The 14,893-nt window shown below is 40.3% G+C and overlaps 1 protein-coding gene and 1 long non-coding RNA gene across 3 annotated transcripts in view; one reads left to right on the top strand and one right to left on the bottom strand.

The window, feature by feature from the left end:
• The window catches only part of LOC126390157 (uncharacterized), a 698,278-nt gene that overhangs the window by 288,327 nt on the left and 395,058 nt on the right, over positions 1-14,893 (top strand). The window lies entirely within an intron of this gene.
• LOC126390134 (CD209 antigen-like) lies at positions 4,295-13,686 on the bottom strand. Of its 2 annotated transcripts, XM_050044291.1 has the most exons (7): positions 13,246-13,682; positions 12,847-12,980; positions 9,620-9,718; positions 8,727-9,521; positions 8,363-8,505; positions 7,239-7,348; positions 4,295-6,460 (listed from the first exon to the last, which is right to left on the bottom strand). In XM_050044291.1, exons 2-7 carry the CDS (start codon positions 12,950-12,952, stop codon positions 6,322-6,324), a joined length of 1,392 nt encoding a protein of 463 aa, XP_049900248.1. In that variant the 5' UTR covers positions 12,953-12,980; positions 13,246-13,682; the 3' UTR covers positions 4,295-6,321. The 2 variants fall into 2 exon arrangements, with proteins under 2 accessions (XP_049900248.1, XP_049900249.1); XM_050044292.1 differs by lacking the exon at positions 12,847-12,980 and having other exon boundaries at positions 13,246-13,686.

Genomic DNA, 14,893 nt, shown 5'->3' with positions numbered 1-14,893 from the left:
TCGGCTCGCAAAAACGGAATTAAAATAAAACAAAATAAAATAAAATAATATCCTGCGCCCAATAATTAGGTACAGGGTCGTGCCGAACCAGAAGTCGTGTACCGAACGGTTCGACACAAATACATGTACCGTTATGGCCCTAACAAAAATACAGTGTGAACTGCAAATTAGAATAGCTTACTCTGTAAACACGTACTTTAATTTCACCTAAAAATGTTACAGGTTTACAAATGTAAACAGTTTCACCACAGCAAATACGTGTTAAGTCATATTTAGGCATTTGCGGATCAATTTTTTTCACGTGAAGTGGTTTTGCACATTTGTCGATGACTTCCTGTCAGTTTGTGGACCATGTGACATCTGTGACTCAACCCTTAGAACTAAACCAAAACTTGCTATAAAACACAGCTACTACACAGTAATCCAAAATAGCAAAACAGCCTACTAACCACACTCATCCATGTCTCCCAACAAACCAGATACCAGAGCAAAAACAGACCACAGTAGAGCACACAGCCAAAGCCAGCACATAACTGAACCAAATCACATAATCAGCGTGTGCAATCAATCATGTGCCTGCTGCTATGTAAAGCACAAACAACCTTACCAACAAAGCAGCCTGGGGGGTATGCCATCAACGCCGCTAAAGAAATCTGTGCTTAATTGAAAAAGCCCTGTTTGACTGAATGTCAACTTCCACTTAAGACTGAAGCCGTTCTATTAACACAATTCAGCCTTGTCTAATCAGAGTTAATTGTAGCCAGGCTGGAATAAACTTCACTTGAGCATGCACACGGAGTAGACAAGCAGCCCAGAACAGTCAATTGTCAACAAGAAAACAAGAGCTGTGTTCTTCTTTCAAAACAGCGCTGATAGAGCTCCATGACGAAAATTAAACAGTAATTACAGAGAGTGGCAATACTTGACAAAGTGAGGGGGCTGGCCTGGGGAAAAAAAATGCTGACAGACTAAATTTATATGTTATAGCCCACTTGTTTTTTCGTCATTTTTATTGATGATAAATGAACAGACAGTTGTGTGTTAAAATGATGGTGTAGGTGTGAGGGAAATTCTCCGCTCTGAAGAAGTGGCTAATTCCCACATTCCCTCCTCTTTATACTTAGGGTCAACACAACATAATGGGAATTACATCAAAGTTTCAGAAAACAAAACATTTCATATAAAACAGTCAATTTGAAGTCAGAAGTCAAAATTGTATCATTTGTCTATGATCAAGTCACCATCATCAAACCCTAAAAGTTTCCAGTCAACCTGCTGACTTTATAGTCTTATGTTTCTGATCAACTGTCCTTTCATAGAAGTTCTGACACTGTCGTCTCTTGGGGTCTCTGGACTCTGCGTTGGTGAAATGCCAGTGCCACTTCACCCCTGTGTCTTCTTGCACCCTCGATGTTATCAGTTCATTTCCAAGCATCTTTGATGGATCCGCTGTGAATATGTGAACATGTTTTAAGTCCAGTTCTTGCCAGGCTTGAACTCTGTCGAGATGCCTGTCACCTTGCTGCTCAGCTGCAGACCCTGGTAATCACAGCTGTGGTTAGTCTTTGTTTCCTTGCGGGTCAGATGGAGAGCAGAAAAGTCAGGGTACAACGATGCCTCTTCCCCCTCCCTTTCAGTCTTTTTTAAGTTGCTCAGCATCAGGGCCATGTGCCTCTTGAGAAAGAGAGGCTGCAGCAGTGGAGACAGCATATGGAGGAGGTAGATCCCTATCTCTTGCCCTACGTTTCTGTTTTTCCTTCCTTTCACACTTACTCTTGTTTTTCATTTCTTGCTTTAACATCAAGCCTGCCAAGGATTTAGCCTCCCTCACTTCAGCTTTCCATAGCCAACTTTCTTTCCCTGTTCATTTTACTCTAACAATACTCTGTACCTTCCTAACCAATCTGTTCTCAATGTACCCATTACCCCCCTGGGTAATATGGTACCAAAGTGGAACATCCTCAACAACATTTTTCCCCATTTATCTACCATTTATTTAGCAGGACCTGAGAGTGGGTCAGGTAAAGGTTTCAAATTTCCCTGCTTTGTTCCCCATGTTTGAACTGTCTACAATACCACAAAGAATTTATATGCCAACGAGCTCCACTCTCACAAAGGGAATACCATGGAGCTAGGCCTACACACGCTCATGAGTTTAGTTTCACTACCGCTTTTCTGGAATTACATGAAAACTCGTTTCCAACACCACACTCAAAAGATTCACATGGAAACAGGTGCCTTACTACAAAATAACGACAGAGAAAATGATTCATAATACCGTACTCACTTCTTAAAAGTAGATGGAGCGTCCGCCACCCATGCCTGACTTCAGACGGGATCCTGTCCTCCGTTTGCCGAGCGAAGCTTTCCCTGAGCCTTCTAGAGACTCCTGCCCGCAGTTTAACCCTCAGTCAAGGCTCAGGCGTCAATCAGTGGAACGTCCAACCCATCCTTGTCGCCAAATGTGAGAGAGAGTCAATGTTAGATGTCAGAGTCGCTAGGAGAACAGAATCAGTCCGCAGCTCTGTACTGCTGTAGTAGCACACAGGTGAGTTGCCAGCATCCGCCAGGCGCATACACACAGCAGACAGTTCAATAGTGTGCGATGGTAACGAGAGGGGGCAGGCAGAGAGCAATGTCAGAAGCGCTGAGATTCCAACACCAGGAGTACCCACTGAGAAAGCAGTCTCTGTGATGTGAAGCCAGCTGTGGACAGAGGAGAACTTCACAGCAGCGATGAAACATGGAATCAACAGCGCACACTCAAAGGCAAGGTGTACTGCCACACAACAAAGTAATCCACACCTCAGAAGATCACAGGTCTCTGGTCTCGTTCTTTCCAGAAAGCTGCAGGAAACAGGCAACAGGAACCAGGGGGGGCAGAAGCAGAGCTTGTGGTCGAAGACGGAAGGCAGAGTGGTTTACTGGGGTCAGATGAAGCAGGTGAGTCAGGGACAGGCAGGGTTGATACTGAGGAAGCAGCCTGAAAACAAACGCTAGAAAGTCTTGCATAAGGTGAAGAACAATCTGGCAAAGAGTGTCTGTGAAGTGGGCGTCTTTATAGTGACAGAGGATAATGATCCACAAGTGAGTGGCGTAGCCTGAAGACGGGGGCATGGAGGACTGACAGGAGCAGGAAATGAGTGGACAGGAAATACGCTGGCAGGTAGGTGTGGTGACAAGGTGGGGTGAATGGAAAATTACTGAATGGCCTGAGGAGATGGCATGTATGGAGGATGAAAAGTGCCCAATGTGACAAATGACAGTAACTGAATAACCTGAACAGACACTTTATAATCACTGATATAAAGTGACATTTGTCTTTTGGAACATAAAACAATAAACTTAACTACAAACTACTAACTACTCAGTCCAGCACTAGGCATGAAGGAAAATGTAGGCGTCGCTACATTATACATTCTAAAAACTCTAAACAAAAACAAGGGTGATCATGAATAAAAAAGGGATTAACTGGAATTTTGTTTGTTTTACCTGTGTCTTTACCTGTGGCTTTTTTTTGTAAAAGTGGTAAGTGGTCATGCTTGGTCACATTGTGAGAAAAATGTCTAAAACACAGGATTGACACAGAAAGTGTTGCTGCGGCAAAAATGTACTATACAGAGTTGTCTTTTAGGATTCTTTGACATGGAATTCATATAAGCCACAGTAGCGGAACCGATCTTCCACTTGAACCAGCGAGACTTATCAAAATAAGCCAGGCTTTCTCTTTATCTGCCTCGATGGAATACCCCTCAGGAAATGGCCAAATGAAGAAATAAACAAAAACATGAACTGACACAGAAGCATGACAACACCACCCAAGTGGTAATACAGTAGTTTTTGGCTCCAGGAGCTGTCTTAAACCTACCTGTTTTACAGTGCTAGGATAGAGAAAAGGACAATTAAAATGATGTACCTTATATCAAAGCAGGCGCTCAGGAAGTATCAGTCTCACGTGACTGAATGGAAATGATAAATGATTTACAGAAGACCTATAGTGCTATTTTTTTACATTGTTTTTGTAATATTGGGGTCCAGTCCACCTTTTAAGTTCACTGATCTGTTGAAATCTAAGCAACAGGGAGAGACTCCAACTCAACCACCACTAAAAAGAATCATAGCTTTGATAAAATAGACTGTTTTCGGATGATATTTTTTCTTGTGGTGCAGTGGTGGAACTGGAGCAGTGTGGATCAGTGTGGATAAATGAAAAATTAAAACAATTAACAGTTTATTTCGATTGGTAATGTGTTATATGACATTGCAAATGTAATAATATTACCCCCAACACAGGTTACAGTCACACAGTCCGTTTATATTTGCAAGTTTAATTGACAAAAACAGAAATAAAAGTTATATGAATACAGTATTATATATATATACAATGATCATGTTACAAATGAACACGTGTTACAAATGAGCTTTGGAGTTCCTTACAGACCAGAACTAGCATGCATGACATGTGAAAACTATGCTAACTGAAGAAGAACAGATACATGCAAACTACAGTGTGGGTTTTAGCTCCACAACATACAAAAATTTATATTTGAAAAATATCCCTGGATCATAATTTTTATTTAGTTTGTGCCAAACTGGTTTTCCAGCTGCTGTTTCTTCAGAGTGGACGAATCCTGTTGATACTGACAACTGACATTTATGCAGCAAAAGAAAACACCTGTGGTACAATTGTAACACGTTACATTTAAGGCGACTTGTCCTTAGTGTCCCAATTACTTGAGCGTCTTGTCAAACTCTATGAGTTCTATTTATTACATTAATTGAATCCATTTATTACAAACACTCATTTAATATATTTACACGAATCAATACATAAATGTTTTTTGAAGAATATTGCAATGTGAGCAGCCTTTGTTCCATATGTTCATTTAAATGATTAAAGCACAGATTGAGCGGTTGTTTATCCAGATTTGACTATGTGTGAACCTTCATCCTAGGCCCTGTTTCAGAAAGCGGGTTTAGTGAAAACTCTGAGTAAGTTAACCCTGAGATTAGGGAAACTCTGGGTTTTCCGTCCAGTAAGAGAGGTAACTTAAACTCTGGGTTAGTTACTTTGGTAACTGACTTTGTAAACCTAATTTGCACACTGGCAGGTTTCCACCAACAAACCCTGAGTTTCTCTCTGTCTCCTCCCTCTGACAGAGCAAGACATGCTGTTTCATTTCCTCATTGATTCAGTCCGTTTCAAAGCGAGTATCGAAGCGCAGTAATTAGCAGAAGTTTACTGTCAGAATCAAAATCCTATTTGGATAATAGTTTGTTACTCAGGGCTATCTTAAGTTACTGCTTTTATACACAATTGCTTCTTCAAACAGTGGTTTTCAACCTCACAATAAAATATCACACAGCATCAAGTCAGCCTTAATCTCGATACACAGATATCTGCATATGTATTGCCGTCAGACAATAGAGGATGGGTTCCGAGACTGAGTCACTTCAGCTCAGAATCAAACCCCTGCATATCTGTCTTTTTGTGAGTAGAAGTTATTTTCTTTTTTTTTTTCTTTGGATCAATGTTTACAGTCCACACATACATGCATTAAAACCTCTATGTCCACTGGATTAAAATAGCGGCTCTGCCTTTTATTTAGCTATTGCTATGGTGAATTGCAGTATCGGAGCGCCATTGATGATGGCTTTTTTCATTCAACACTCACAAACTTAACTCAGAGTGAACATACTGAGAGTTGACTAAACTGACTCTGATCAGCTGTTCTGGAACTGAAAGCACAAGTTTTCCATCTCAGTGTTCATCAACTCAGAGTTCAGGGTTAGATTCCGAGTTTGTTAAACATGCTTTCTCAAACAGGCCCCTAGTCACAGAACAAGCCAACTAACTGACGAAACAACTGAATGCAAAATAGCCAGCATTATTAAACTATTGGCAGAGCAGGGCTTGGTGCCAGAGGATTTTAAAGCAAGCTCACACTCCATAAATGACTTAAACCACTAACGTTACTCTTTCTACAGCATGTGCACCTATGAGAATCTCAGTGCCCTTTGCACCAAGCTGGTTCCACATCACCAAGACATGCCATCTGCTAAATTTCACTTCACAAAACCATACTTATTACAATCAGTACATTTCAGGCTTTAGCTGTTAGCAGTGCTGTGTGCCATTGAGTGTACACTGGTCACATAATATTGATTTCTAAGCAAACTGTGTCTGATATTTTGATTATTTCTAATTTGCAGTCAACAGTCCCTATCTGCATTTTTAGTACTACACTACATGATTATCATCAGCACCAGACAGCTGGCAGCATGGCTAACCAAACCGCTAGACCTCTCTGTACAGGAAAACTACATCTCACAGATAAAATTTTGCTCTAGATCACAGTTCTCATCGTTCCAGGCGCCTGTTCCTGTTGCACGGTGCCAGAATTCCACGCAGTCTTGGTTCCTCCCATCATAGCTGTTAGGTTGGCCTTTATCCCAGAACCTGCAGGACAAGAGGACACATCCCAAACAAGCATGAATACTTTTCTACCCTTGGGTGAATAGAATCAATGTTCTGACAGGTTCTCAAGGCCCTGACACACCAATGCTGGGCCATAGGTGAGTGTACATGGCTCTCATAGCTGCTGCGTGTCCCCAATCGTTGACACTCATCAGTGCTAGTTGGCTCTTCTTCCACAGATTCAGTAACAGTGATAGAATGATAGAGTGATCCAGTGAACCAGTGACGGAGCCAATTGGTGAATGAAATAATTCTGCTGGCGGTTCAGCTCAGCACACAAGAGGAGAAACAGACGTGAGGAAAGTAAACAAAGAGCTAAAGTCCAGAGGGAATGAGACCAAAACAAACTAGGTCAGATTATTTTCTTATTTATTTTTTTATATATATATAGTCATTGAGCTCTTCAGCAGAAACATTTCCCAATGGTTTCTGTTATTGTTCACTGGCACACGGTGAATATGCTCTGTTCTTTCAACATTGGATTGTGTTGTTAATGTGCTAACTAGCTAACTAGTGTCAAGATGGTCTTCCGTTTCCCTTTTAGTATGACGATTGTAGACTGTAGTTATTTCCTCTCATGCAGGTGCAGAACATACGTGCTGGTTGGCCAGTGGCTGAAGAATTTGCGGTGTGGTTACGTGTAACTTTTTGGCTGAGACTAAGCAACGTGAGGCAGTGCAGCAGGGCTTTTGTTGCCACTAGTTTAATGAAGACAGTTTGATGTGTCTGGGCCTTAAGAGATATGAGTTCAGTTTCTCACGCTGTGGTCAGTGTTGTCCCATCTACCCATTTCCACTGCCCTTCTATTCCTTCATCAGTCAGTCCAATCCAGACTTCTTTGTCAGTTGAATACAAGCCGTTGATGAATAGCTGTGAGGGAAGAGATATAAAATATAAAGTCATCACAGAGATACACACATTTATTGTTGGGGTTTAGTGGAACAAATATCTTAAAGCTGCACTAATCACTATCTTTATGAAGGAAATTATCAATGTAGTTCGAAACATGCTGGTAAACAAAGTGAAGATATCTCCCTCAGGAGTTGGTGAGACCAAAAAACAGAGCTAAAAAAGGGTGAGTATTGGACCTACATGGTTTGCTGTGTATAAATTGTTCCCAGACATATACCATATAAGCTTATAAGGTTATGTCAATGTTGTGCTTACAACTTCTTCCACAAATCCCAAAAACCAATAAGCTTAAAAAATCAATTCATTCAGCTTTAGTGTTAGTTCCAGTAGTGTGCCTTAAGTTTTTTTTTCTCCATCAGTTTAAAGGGTGAATAAAACTACTTCTATTGTTTAAAATATGTTGATCCACTACCAGTTGGCTGGACGGCACCTGTCGCGACAGTATGATAGGTAATCAGTTCATAGCACAGTCAGATGGCACCTGTCGCAGCAGTAGGTGTCAGTTTGAAACGCTGGCAGTAACGATGTAATATAAGGAGCAGTGAAGTCCCTTTAGGGCAGGTGGGAGGGGTGATGGATGGGTCCAGCCAACCCCAGACTTTCACCTGGGAGCCCAGTGTTCGCTTCACATACGAATGAAGAGCCAAACCATGGTATTTATTTCTGAACCTAACTACATGCTTTTGGTGACGTCCCAGCGTTGGTTGCAGGTTCCTGGAATGTCAACAGCAGACACAGCCAGATACCTGGCACAGTATATGTAGACGTTAAAGTCCACTGACAAAGCAGTGATGTGTGATAACTTGGGATGAGAACATGTTGTTATTCCATGTGAAAATATCAATTAGTGCAGCTTTAATTAAGTAAAATGCCCCCAAGAAGCTAATTCATTGTGCTTTTATGACCATTTCTATGGTGACACTTGCACATACATTCATGCAGATATAGGCAAATGCACGCAGATAAACCAACCATTTCATCTTGGCTTTTTATGATCGCCAGGTCTGCACCATTGCTTTGACAGTAGCTCCTGCCCTGACTCCAGCTTTTCTTGCTAACAGAAGTGAAGTAGCAGCTCTGCTCAAACCTCTTCCAGCCGGTGGGGCACTTCCTAGCTGAAAATGCAAAATATTTTTTGATCAATAAGTTTACAAGCATTGAGTTGTTTTTAAGTAGTGGTTTTCTAAGGGAAAAGACATTTGGAGTTTGCATTTGTTTATCATGAAATGGCATAGCTACCAGATCTCTCAGCTTTTTCCAGCATCATTTTGACAAGAAAGCCAAATGCATTTTGCAATATGAATAATGATGAATATGTACCTTTTTTTCAGCTTACCTGGAACCAGTCCCTTCAGTCTCTCAGTCTCCGCCTTCAGCTGATCTCTCTCAGTAGTCAGGTTGTAATTGTTCACCTTCAGCAGGTCTCTATCCACAGTTGCATTTTTGCAATCGCTTTCAAGCTCTTCTTTTTCCTGAACCAAGGATGCATACGTAGCCCGCAACTTATCTGTCTCCTTTACAAGTAGGTCATAAGTGGCCTGCAGAGTTTCTTTTGATATTGTCAGGTTTTGGTGACTGCTAGCAAGCTTGTCTTTCTCGCTGGTGGAGAAGTTGTATCTGTCCTGCAAATGCTCGACACGCTTTATCAAGTCATTGTAACTCAGCTGCAGTTGGTCTTTTGATCTGGTTACATTATTGAATTTGTTCTGTAAATTGTCCCTCTCTTTGGTCACCGTCTCAAAACTGGCCTGTACCTCATTTTTTCGCTTTAGCACTAAATCGTATTGTTTTTGTAATGAGGCTTTGGCTGTCGACAAGGCAGTGAAACTACTCTGTAACTGGTCTTTACTGGCTTTTAGCTGTTCTTTCTCTTTGGTGATAGCAGCGTTACTGGCCTGCAACTGACTTTGGCTAGATTTCAGTTGTTGCTGTTCTTGGGTCAGTATATTGTTGTTGGTCTGTAATTGGTCTCGTCTTTTAGATAAGTAATCGTTTGTTTTCTGTAACTGATTGCGGGAGGTCTCAAGCTCTTTTTTAAGCTTTTTTTCTGTCTTCAGATCGTCCTGTAGTTTCTCTTTCTCATTAATCATGGCTTTAAGGTTGTTCTGATGGTCTTGTCCGACTTTCTGGTCTGTGGCAGATGAGATATATCACAGTATGACATCAGTGATATCAGGCAACTTTCTCTAATGTGCATATTTGAGAGAAAAAGAAAAGAGGTTGACTCACAGTGGACACTCTGACCTATGACCACAGCCATCAGGAGCACACACAGCAGCCCAAGACCAACAGTAGCAGCTCTGAAGGGGCTGTTCCTCAGTGCATATACTGGATAACAACAAGAATAGAAACAGAAATTTAAAACGTAAAAAGCGTTCTGAGGAACTTGTGGCTCATTGGCTCTATCTGTATTACAAAACTGAGTGAAGTTGCTAAATATTATACAAAACATTAATTTCAAGCAAAAGTGCTGACTAATTATTTATTTTAGAAAAACACAATTTATTATTATTTTGAAAACAGCATATTCCATATACCAACATAAATCACATGTATAATGCTTTTATGTATAATAAACCAGTGGACATATCAACCCTATAAAAGTGACGGCTGTTGTTTTTAAATTTGGGTAGGGTGACATGCATAAAATCTAAATAGATTTTTATTTAAATCATAAATTTAAAGTCCAATTGAGAAAATGGATATGGGTTCAAAAATGTCCTGAGAGTCAAATCTGAAAAATCCTCTTAACAATTTGAAAATCCTGGGTGCCAGTAGCGTAGTGGATTGTGCGCTCCATGTACAGAGGCGATGCCTCGCTGCAGCGATTGCGAGTCTGACTCCGGCTTGCAACCCTTTGCTGCATGTCATCCCCCCACTCTCTCTCTCACCCTATTTCACACACTGTCCTGTCCATTAAAAGCAAAATGCCCTACAAAATAATCTTTAAACAATTTGAAAATCCTAAATTGCTATGATCAATCCTGCTCAGTGATTTGCAATATTTCCCACATATAGGCTATGTAATATACTGTATACCACAACATAGACATTATGGCAAATTCACTGGTGGTTGACAGTTTTCAGCATTGTCTCATTGTGTATATTGGCATGTACAAGTAGCTTCAGCTTAGGCTTGCTTCTTTGTCTGTGTCCTTTTCCACCTTATTCACTATGTCCTTCTAAAATGTCCTGTTTCAATAGTGATAGGATTGGATTCAAGCACACCGTAAACCCCAATCCATCTGTGAAAATTTTAATGTTAAGTCTACACAAATGCCCTGTACCTTTTAACTTGCACTGTGTACAGTTGTAGCTTTTGCCATTTTCATTGTACTGGTACTGGTTCATTGTACACTTCATTTGTGTTTTGATGAAGGATGGGTCCCGAAACCTGGTACTAAATTATCAAAGACCGTAGTATTGATAAATGCCAATGGTATCGGTTCTTTTGTGCTGGCGTTGATCTCCTCCACATACACACATCCACACACACACACACGCCTACATGACATGGTAACTGGTGAACAGCCGAGCGGCCCCGGTGGAAACAAAGTGAGGATTACTCAAAAATTACTTGAGTTGACGGCAGCTACATTCGTTACTGTAAGTGACATTAACCCTTAGGGAGTAAGAAGCCAATAATTTATCAATACATGTGTTCAGCAAGCATGAACATGTAAACATGTAGACAGCGATATTCAATATGCTCCTTCCACAGTCTCTCATCCACCGACACTAACATTATGTCTTACACAAGGACACAGCATGGTAGTTCAGCTGATAGCCAATTGTTACTAATAAGCTCAAATGACAGCTGTCTGTATGTAGACTAACTTAGTTTGACCCTTATCTTAAAATACTTTTAAACTTAGCTGCTGGCTGAGACAAACAGCCCCAACTCTCTACACCAGCATGTAACTAGCCAAGCTAGGGGAGCCAAATACAGGGCACACGCCAAATCATCTACATCATCACGCTAATTTGAATAAATTTTCCAGAACTTTGAGGTGCAGTGGAAATGCAAACCATACAGATTACCAGGAATTCTTTTACCCAGGTAAACATATTCCTGGTAATAAAAGTTCCTGGAAATGTTGGTGGAAAAGGGGCTTATATCTATTTTTGTGTATGGACATTGAGGTAGGGCTGAGCAATATGGCTTCAAAATAATATTGTGTATATTGTGATATTTTGATATACCCTCCAAAGAAATGTAGACAACTTAAAATATTATAGAAATTAATAAATGAGCTAAAGTTACAATAAAGTTAAATAAAGTAGCTACTGTCATAATAAATCTAAACAGAGTACTGTTGTAATAAACTTGAAGAATCAGAAAAATGAAGAATTGTTCTAATTAAATAAATCAAAGCAAAACACTGGTGCTTTTATATTGAAGCACCTGGATTCAGGCACAAAGTGTTGTTGTTTTTGCTGTGAACTTGAAGCTTCCGGTCAACAGTGAAATGTTAGCAGTTAGCACAAAGTTAAACTGTTGCTGCAGCACCTTAAAATGGGAGGATTTATTCACTGTGAGCTGGAAAACAATCTAACAGCTTGCCAGTTGTTATATTAATAGTATTTGCAAGTTGCACTGGTGCTCCATGGTCACAAAATGTGACTAAATAGTCACAGTCTAGAGCCCTGCTGGTGCAAAAACACACGCTCCCTCTGCTGATGCTATTGTCAGTCTCATTAAATTAAACTGTTACTGTGGCACCGTTAAATGTGATGACATGTAACATGTAGACAGCAATATTCAATATGCTCCTTCCACAGTCTCTCATCCACCGTCACTAACGTTATGTCTTACACAAGGACACAGCACGCTAGTTCGGCTGATAGCCAATTGTTACTAATAAGCTCGAATGACAGCTGTCTGTATGTAGACTAACTTAGTTTGACCCTTATTTTAAAATACTTTTAAACTTAGCTGCTGGCTGAGACAAACAGCCCCTACTCCCTCTACCAGCACTAATGTTATTATGTTACCAGCCAATAAGCTGGCGGAGCTAGATATAGGGCACGAATCATCTATGTCATCAGCCTGATTTGAATACATTTTGCGGAACTTTGGGGTGCGGTGGAAATGCAAACCAAACAGATTACCAGGAATTCTTTTACCCAGGTAAATAATTTCCTGGTAATAAAAGTTCCTGGAAATGTTGGTGGAAAAAGGGCTTTTGTGAGTCTTCGTGTGTGTGTGTGTGTGTGTGTGTGTGTGTGTGTGTGTGTCTGTCAGAGGGAAAGAGCAAGAAAACCGAAACACTGAAGCAAGTCTCTTGTCTGAACTAAACCAGTAAAGTTGTGGGCTATGAAACTAAATCAGTGAACAAAATATGATTACAAATTTCTGTGGAGCTGAGGGGAACTTTATATTGTCTCGTGCTTTATATTTTTTTATGTTGTCACATCGCTCAGCCCTATTTGGAAAGAAGTTATTATTTTATTACCTGAATACCGGAGCTTGCTGCCATCGTCTAAAAGTTGCTTATAGCCAACTTTACTGTTGTCTATGTCCATGCTGGTCATTGTAGAGGCCTGGTACTCGACAGACATCTTTACATCTGCTTCATGAGCTGGATCCCTACCAGCAAAAAAAATAAATAAATAAAAAAAGAAAGAAAAAGTAAACGTAGTATTAGCCTCTGAAAGAGCTGCTTCTTTTCCTTTTTTCCAGTTATGTTACAAGAAAATTTGTCCCCTTTCATTTGTTTCCCTGTCAATAAGTTTCCATCTCAGCATAAAAAAGATACTGCAGAACTTACCTTAACTAGGATTAAAAGTGTTTTTGTGTGTAGGACTGGATAATGATCAGCATGAATGTAAGATATAAACAAAGTAAGACTTACCTCTGCTTGTAAAGATGACAACACGGTCAAAGTAATATGTAAATCTCTTAAAGTAAAACCTAATCTATTTACTTTCTGTAACTTCAATCCACAAAAGAAGTATGCAAATGCTTGGATATGTACCACACACTTTACATCCTTGTGTGGTTTTCTTTATACTTGTGGCCGGAGGGGCAGGAATTGGGGGTTGGTCAGCAGGCGGAGCTAGAGCCTCCTGTCTCTCTAAATGCTAATGAATTAGTCTGAGAAATCGGATTAAGGTTGAACCTAACAGACTAGGTTGATAATAAACTCAGGACACTTGGCTATCCAAAATCAATCTCAACACCAGTGGCGCATCATAAACACAATTTAAATCAGACACGGTGAACTCATAAGTGAACTCAGCTTGGGCTTCTGGTTGAAACAAACAACTGCCACCTCCAGAGTCACAAGGCATGAAGAGCACTGCTGGAGATTGTGGAAAAACTTACAGTTTGTGTGATCTACATAGAAAAACAGCATCTATCTGACAATTGCACAACATGAACCACTTGTTGCATTGAACGGAAGAACAGATTTCACAAAATGCAAAGATGCTGAATGTGCAGTTTTCTTGTCAGCATTCTGTGAAACAGTCTGTGTCAGGCCGATTACTCAAGTCTTGTTCCAACATGTGTTTTCAGCAAAACATTGTGCACTGGGCTAGTAAATTCATTTTATGTAGACTCTATTTAACCTTATTGTGATAATAATGAAAACAACATGAAGACTTTTATAACATCTAATGGTTAGAGTGGCCATTTGGTATCATTTTCATATTTTTGAATAATGAAATAAATCAATACATAAAACTTTTGATGCTTCCACCCAGGCCAGCCATCAGGGGGGATCAAAGGGTAAAGATGACCCCAGCCCAAGGCCAAGGGGGGGCCAAGAATTGGCTCAAGTACAACAATTTACTTTCTGACTTATATCACTGACAATATACATTATATGTATTTACATACCATACCATACCATACCAGTTTATTTATATAGCACATTTAAAACAACAGAGCTGAGACCAAAGTGCTTTACAAGTAAAAGAAAATACAGGTAACAACGCACAATCACAACTCATAAATAAAAAACATTCACAGCATCACATGAAGAACACCAATCACTCAGGCTGTGCTTGAAAAAGCCAAAGAATAAAAATGTGTCTTGAGGCGTAATTTAAACACCTGCAGAGTGGGGGCTTGCCTAACATGCAGAGGCAGCTCGTTCCAAAACTTTGGAGCTGCAACTGCAATAAATAAATATATTTTTATCATTTGAAACAAATTTAGATATGCCATCTGATTCTCCGAACCCTGCAGGTGTTGTGAAATGGTTCAGTCCATCTGACAGAGGCAGAAATCACAACGGTGTTAAAAGTAAACATGTGAGGCAGACTGAAGACTGACTAAGTCAGAATGCATTACCAAAAATCAGGGACCACTAAAAGAAAAGTCAGGGTACAGAAAGAACAAGACAATTAAAGGAACAGAGGCAATAGAGGCAACGCAGGGTTACTCGTGGTCCCTAAAGTCTCCAAAAGTAGATCAGGAGCTAGAGCCTTCAGCTATCAGGCTCCTCTCCTGTGGAATCATCTTCCTGTTACGGTTCGGGAGGCAGACACCGTCTC

This window comes from Epinephelus moara, chromosome 5, assembly GCF_006386435.1.
Source record: "Epinephelus moara isolate mb chromosome 5, YSFRI_EMoa_1.0, whole genome shotgun sequence".
In the NCBI taxonomy this organism is placed as follows: Eukaryota; Metazoa; Chordata; class Actinopteri; order Perciformes; family Serranidae; genus Epinephelus; species Epinephelus moara.
The sequence above is the reverse complement of the archived record's forward strand: the minus strand, read 5'-3'. Positions and strand labels throughout refer to the sequence as shown.

Coding starts and splice junctions, on each gene's coding strand:
- LOC126390134 (XM_050044291.1), bottom strand. CDS start 12,952: ATGTCTGTCGAGTACCAGGCCTCTACAATGACCAGCATGGACATAGAC. Junction 9,719..12,846: donor CAGCAAGCTCCGGTATTCAG/GTAATAAAATAA, acceptor GTTGTTATCCAG/TATATGCACTGAGGAACAGC. Junction 9,522..9,619: donor CATAGGTCAGAGTGTCCACT/GTGAGTCAACCT, acceptor CATCTGCCACAG/ACCAGAAAGTCGGACAAGAC.